General features: G+C 35.8%; 2 protein-coding genes across 2 annotated transcripts in view; both read left to right on the top strand.

Moving 5' to 3' along the window:
* The window catches only part of SARC_07160 (hypothetical protein), a gene marked incomplete at its 3' end in the record, with an annotated part of 764 nt that extends 412 nt beyond the window's left edge, over positions 1–352 (top strand). The window contains exon 2 of the mRNA XM_014298910.1: positions 203–352. Coding sequence (XP_014154385.1) covers positions 203–352 — 150 coding nt within the window. The remainder of the gene's footprint in view (positions 1–202) is intronic.
* Positions 353–2,735: 2,383 nt separating this feature from the next.
* Positions 2,736–4,001, top strand: SARC_07159 (hypothetical protein; the record flags this gene model as incomplete). Its single annotated transcript, XM_014298909.1, has 5 exons — positions 2,736–2,795; positions 2,937–3,026; positions 3,209–3,336; positions 3,509–3,718; positions 3,863–4,001. 5 exons carry the CDS (start codon positions 2,736–2,738, stop codon positions 3,999–4,001), a joined length of 627 nt encoding a protein of 208 aa, XP_014154384.1.
* Positions 4,002–4,658: the final 657 nt, after the last annotated feature.

The following is a 4,658-nucleotide window of genomic DNA, read 5'->3' as shown; positions in this document are numbered from 1 at the left end:
TATAATATGGTCAAACATATGGTTTCAATAACAAACTGCGCTACAAGTATTAATTTTAAATAGTACGCACTTATTCAAATACTCATGCACACACTCGGGCGCAAACGCATGCGGAAACTCAGGCACACACTTTTACATGCACCACACAACCACTTATGTTGGTGTCCACAAAACCCCCTCCGATTACCAAATATTTTTACAGCCATCGAAGAAGAATGAGCAACCGGCTGTAGAGGCGGTGCGCGATGGCGAGCACAAGTTTGTACGCAACCGAGCCGAGCAGATGGCGTCAGGACAACAGGACCGGTCCAAATATGGAGATATCGTCATTCTAAGTATTTTTGTTGCTTGATCAGCATTAATAGAGTTATATGTTGTATAGCAATATTTATAAAATCCAATCTTAAAGGCTTGTATCATGGTATGTAGAATTGTTGTAGATGTTCAAAGGACTGTTTTAAAAGGTCCAAGGACTTGTATGCGGGAACAATGGGATTCGGATTGTCATTGAGGTCGAATAATGTAGTGATGTATGGATAGTTAAAAATAGTGTTTAAATACAACTTGTAGACTACTGTCTAGAGAGTCTACTGTGTCTGTACTAAATAAATACATAAATACGTCTACAGTTGTCAGTATATACTCAAATATAACGACCTTGTCATATTTATTTATTGAAAGATCGGTTGGCATTTATTCCTTGTGATTTTTCGTACATAGCCCCCTAAATTGATCATATTTTTTGGTTATGTTTAAAAAAAACAAAAACATTTCTATTGCAAAATGTAGAGTTTAATGATTTGTAATAGAGGGTGAAATAAAAATCTACCACGTTCTTGGAGAATTCGAGCAGCAATTCATGGTAGTATACAATAAACATTTTAGAGTTAGTTGAGATAGCTAGAGAAGTTAGAGGCGTGGAGAGGCAACCTGTCCCATTCTGAGTGTTATGGGCGTCTCGCCTAACCACACCACTTGCTTAGTAGTAATGCGTTGGGACAAGGGATCCATAGAATTGATCATTTCAAATAATATAGGGTAGAGTGTGTTCCACTTTGTAGTAAACCTTAGAAGGAGGCATCTAGGGACCATAGCAACAGGGATGTGTGTTTTTTTTAGAAGGAATGAGTATTTTTATGTATGAACGTATCATCAATTGATTCAATTCCAAATTGTATTAAATCCTGAAAAGCGAGAATGCATCGCTTTTAGCGGGACAGCTGCTACGGACTTGACAAGGAGAAAGCGCATGTAAATTGGTGGAGGGTGGTTGCTGAACATCCATCACTGTTGACAAATGGATATCGAAGTACTTGTTTTGTGTTGTTTTCTGTATATTTATTTATATAAACATACACATATAGCGGCATTTGTGGAGTGTTTGTCACATGGTTAAGCACCACGTGAATCAACCGGCAATGTATGTGGCTTCGAAATTGCAATTATAACATATTCGCAAAACTTCTCGGTCTGTGGAGCTTCGTCTGCGGCGGAAAGTGATATAGCCTAGGAAGAGCACAATGCGACACTGATCACAGGAGACTGTTAGGATTCCTCACACAGCACACATAAGTGGCTGTCACCTTATGTTATTACGTCGCTGTCTGGGGGCCATTACTGTGACCAATAACTAGAGTTGTGTGGCTATATATCCGTCTGGAGGCTATTGATATGGTTTTCCATTAGAGGTACTAGAGTAAAGGCATACTTATCGTTTGGTTCTCCACCGTGTATTTGAAATCCCCTACCTTTCTCTTCAACTTCATTGTTCGGGAATCGGGAGAGCACAGTTTCTTTACACGAACTTATTTGGTAAGGTCACAATAGCATGTTTCAACCAACTATGTTATCTCAATATTTCAAAGGCGAAGCCGAATTTGTTTAAGCCCTGAATACAATAGCATGTACAACCAACTATATTATCCCAATATTTCAAAGACAAAGCCAAATGTGTTTAAGCCCTGATTACCTGATAATCACCTCACCCTTTTAAACTGCTGAATTTCAACTGATAGTCCATTTCAAATCATAGCGCTATTGACATTGATTTTATGAATACATACCGTTGTCGTGCAACATTCAATTTTACTCTATCTGCTATTATATCTCCTCCACTACAGAGTGAAGATTATATTACATCACTCAAAAAGTAAAATTTATACACCCATCGTAAAGCTTCTGTTAACCTGTTACATCATAGAGCATATCTAGATATATCCTCATATCCTCATAGGTCAGGAGTTTTACGAATTTTTGTTATTTTAACGCTGGTAAAATTGCCGACGGAATTCATTGGCACTCCACTGACAAGTTTCCCAATAGAAATCCAATCAGAACAATACTATCAGATTATACGACGATAAACTGATGACGAAGATTTGAAACTTAAAAGTATGAGCGAATCATTTCGCATTTTGGTGTTCATGTTTCATCCGCTCTGGACGACGGTCTCTACGCTGTTGCGCAATGCGCGTATAGCCTAAAAGCCATAACCCTCCATGTTTCCTTTAGAGTGCAATGCCGCAGCCGCCATGTTGTGTTTAGTTATTTATAGTAACTCCAATCCCTATTCCCCAGGCCCGTTATATCATTTCTAAAAAGTGGAAACACCAAAGACAAAGTGTTTACAGTTTTACACACTATTAAATACAGCATATAATAATTTGACACACTCATTCTCTCTTTATTTTATTTTAAACACACGCAGTTTAAATACAATAACATTATAATTCAGTATGTCTCTTAACGGAATTGCATCTGCCACATTTGCTGCGCGAGCGGCTTTTCCAGCCAAGGTTCGTCACTGATCTCTTCGTGCACATTGGTTCGATGCTGAACAGATTAATACTAATCCAGGCAGTGGATTGGCTTTGTTTTTTCAATTACTATTCATTTTTAGCTTATTGACATGTTTGATTCATCATTTTGCTATATAGACATGTTACCAATTGTACGGCCCTTCGGAGTCCTTCTCGGCGCTCTTGAGGAAGGAGATTACGCCGGATTTGTACACTCCAGCCACAACGGTATGTGTATCACATTTCCCTCGCTCACCAGGGTCACATCCTTTTGTTCTGATACATTGAATACAGCTGTCCAAGAAGTATGATGAGGGATACTTTTTGATTATGTTCACTTTGGATGTGTAAAAATAAGTCACACTGCTAATCGATCGTACCTTGTAATATTTGTGGTATTTATCGTGCAGGCTCCATCTAAGACGGCCAAATATATCGGCCAAAACTTGGCAGCGCAAGCTTTGACGTACGTGAAGCAGATTAAAGCTGCCGTACCAGAATTTTTATACGAGCTTGGATCTCAGATCTCTCGTAAAGAGTAAGTTTTAGATGTGATGATAGCTTAATTAGCTTGCAATGATTACTTATACCGATAAAATTTGTGCATATGGTCGTGTGTACCACGGGTGAGTCGGTGCAGTCGAACAATTTATGCACAAAATATACCTTACAGACGGTCTAATCCATGAAATGTACTTTCTCCGATACAGGTTTTTAACCACCAAAGGCATCTTCCGCCTCCCAGGCGGGCTTAAGCAGATCCAGCTGCTGGAGAAAAAGATCGAATTACCCAACGCTGATGTGAAGGGGCTGCTCTCTGAGGTGGAGGACTCTCGAGTCCTCACCGGACTACTAAAGGTCTACATAAAAAACCTTCCACAGCCCATCATCAACTCCAGCGAATTGAACGAATTCGAAAGGTAAGTCGTGCTTGAGAAGTTGTGTGTGCATATAGCTGGAAGTGATGTGATAGCGTGTGCTTGTACTTAGCATAAAACTTGCCTCGGCAGCTCTGAGATACATATTGTAGATGTTTACATGAATCTCTCTATGGTTAATCACAGAGCACTAGACAACGACGAAACCTTCATGCAATTGGCAATGATCATGCCGGATATGCATCTCAATGTCCTGCGATATATTTTAAGGATATTGAGAGCCATTGCGGCAAGAAAAAAGGTCAATGAGATGAACGCCGAGTAAGTCATTATTTGAATACATTTACATTCGTATATGTTTTATAGGATGTCATGCCATTCGACTAGTATGGTTATTATTGCGAGTTAGTAAGTATTTATTCATGCACATGTAAGATACACACACACACACATATATATATATATATATATATATATATATGTATATATATTTATAATGTATATATTTATATATATTATGTATATATATATATATATATAATGTATATATATATAAATATATATGTATCTTCACATATATATATATATATACATATACATATATATATTTGTATATATATATAATGTATATAAATATAAATATACATGTATCTTAATAAATATATATATATATATATATATATATATATATATGTATATATATATATGTATATTCAAATATATTTATATATACATTGACTTATGTTGTATTTATATATATATATATATTTGTATATTTTTATTTATATATATACATATATATTATATCTCTATTTTTATTTAATATATATATATATGTATATATATACATATATATATATATATATATATATATTCTAATATATAATGTATATATAATACATTAAATATATATATAAATATATATATATATATATATATATATATATAGTAAATGCATGTATGTGGGATCCTCTAGAGTCGA

The sequence above is a fragment of the Sphaeroforma arctica genome (genome assembly GCF_001186125.1).
Source record: "Sphaeroforma arctica JP610 unplaced genomic scaffold supercont1.548, whole genome shotgun sequence".
Taxonomy (NCBI): domain Eukaryota; class Ichthyosporea; order Ichthyophonida; genus Sphaeroforma; species Sphaeroforma arctica.
Note: the sequence above shows the minus strand (reverse complement) of the source record. Positions and strands in the feature narration are given on the sequence as shown.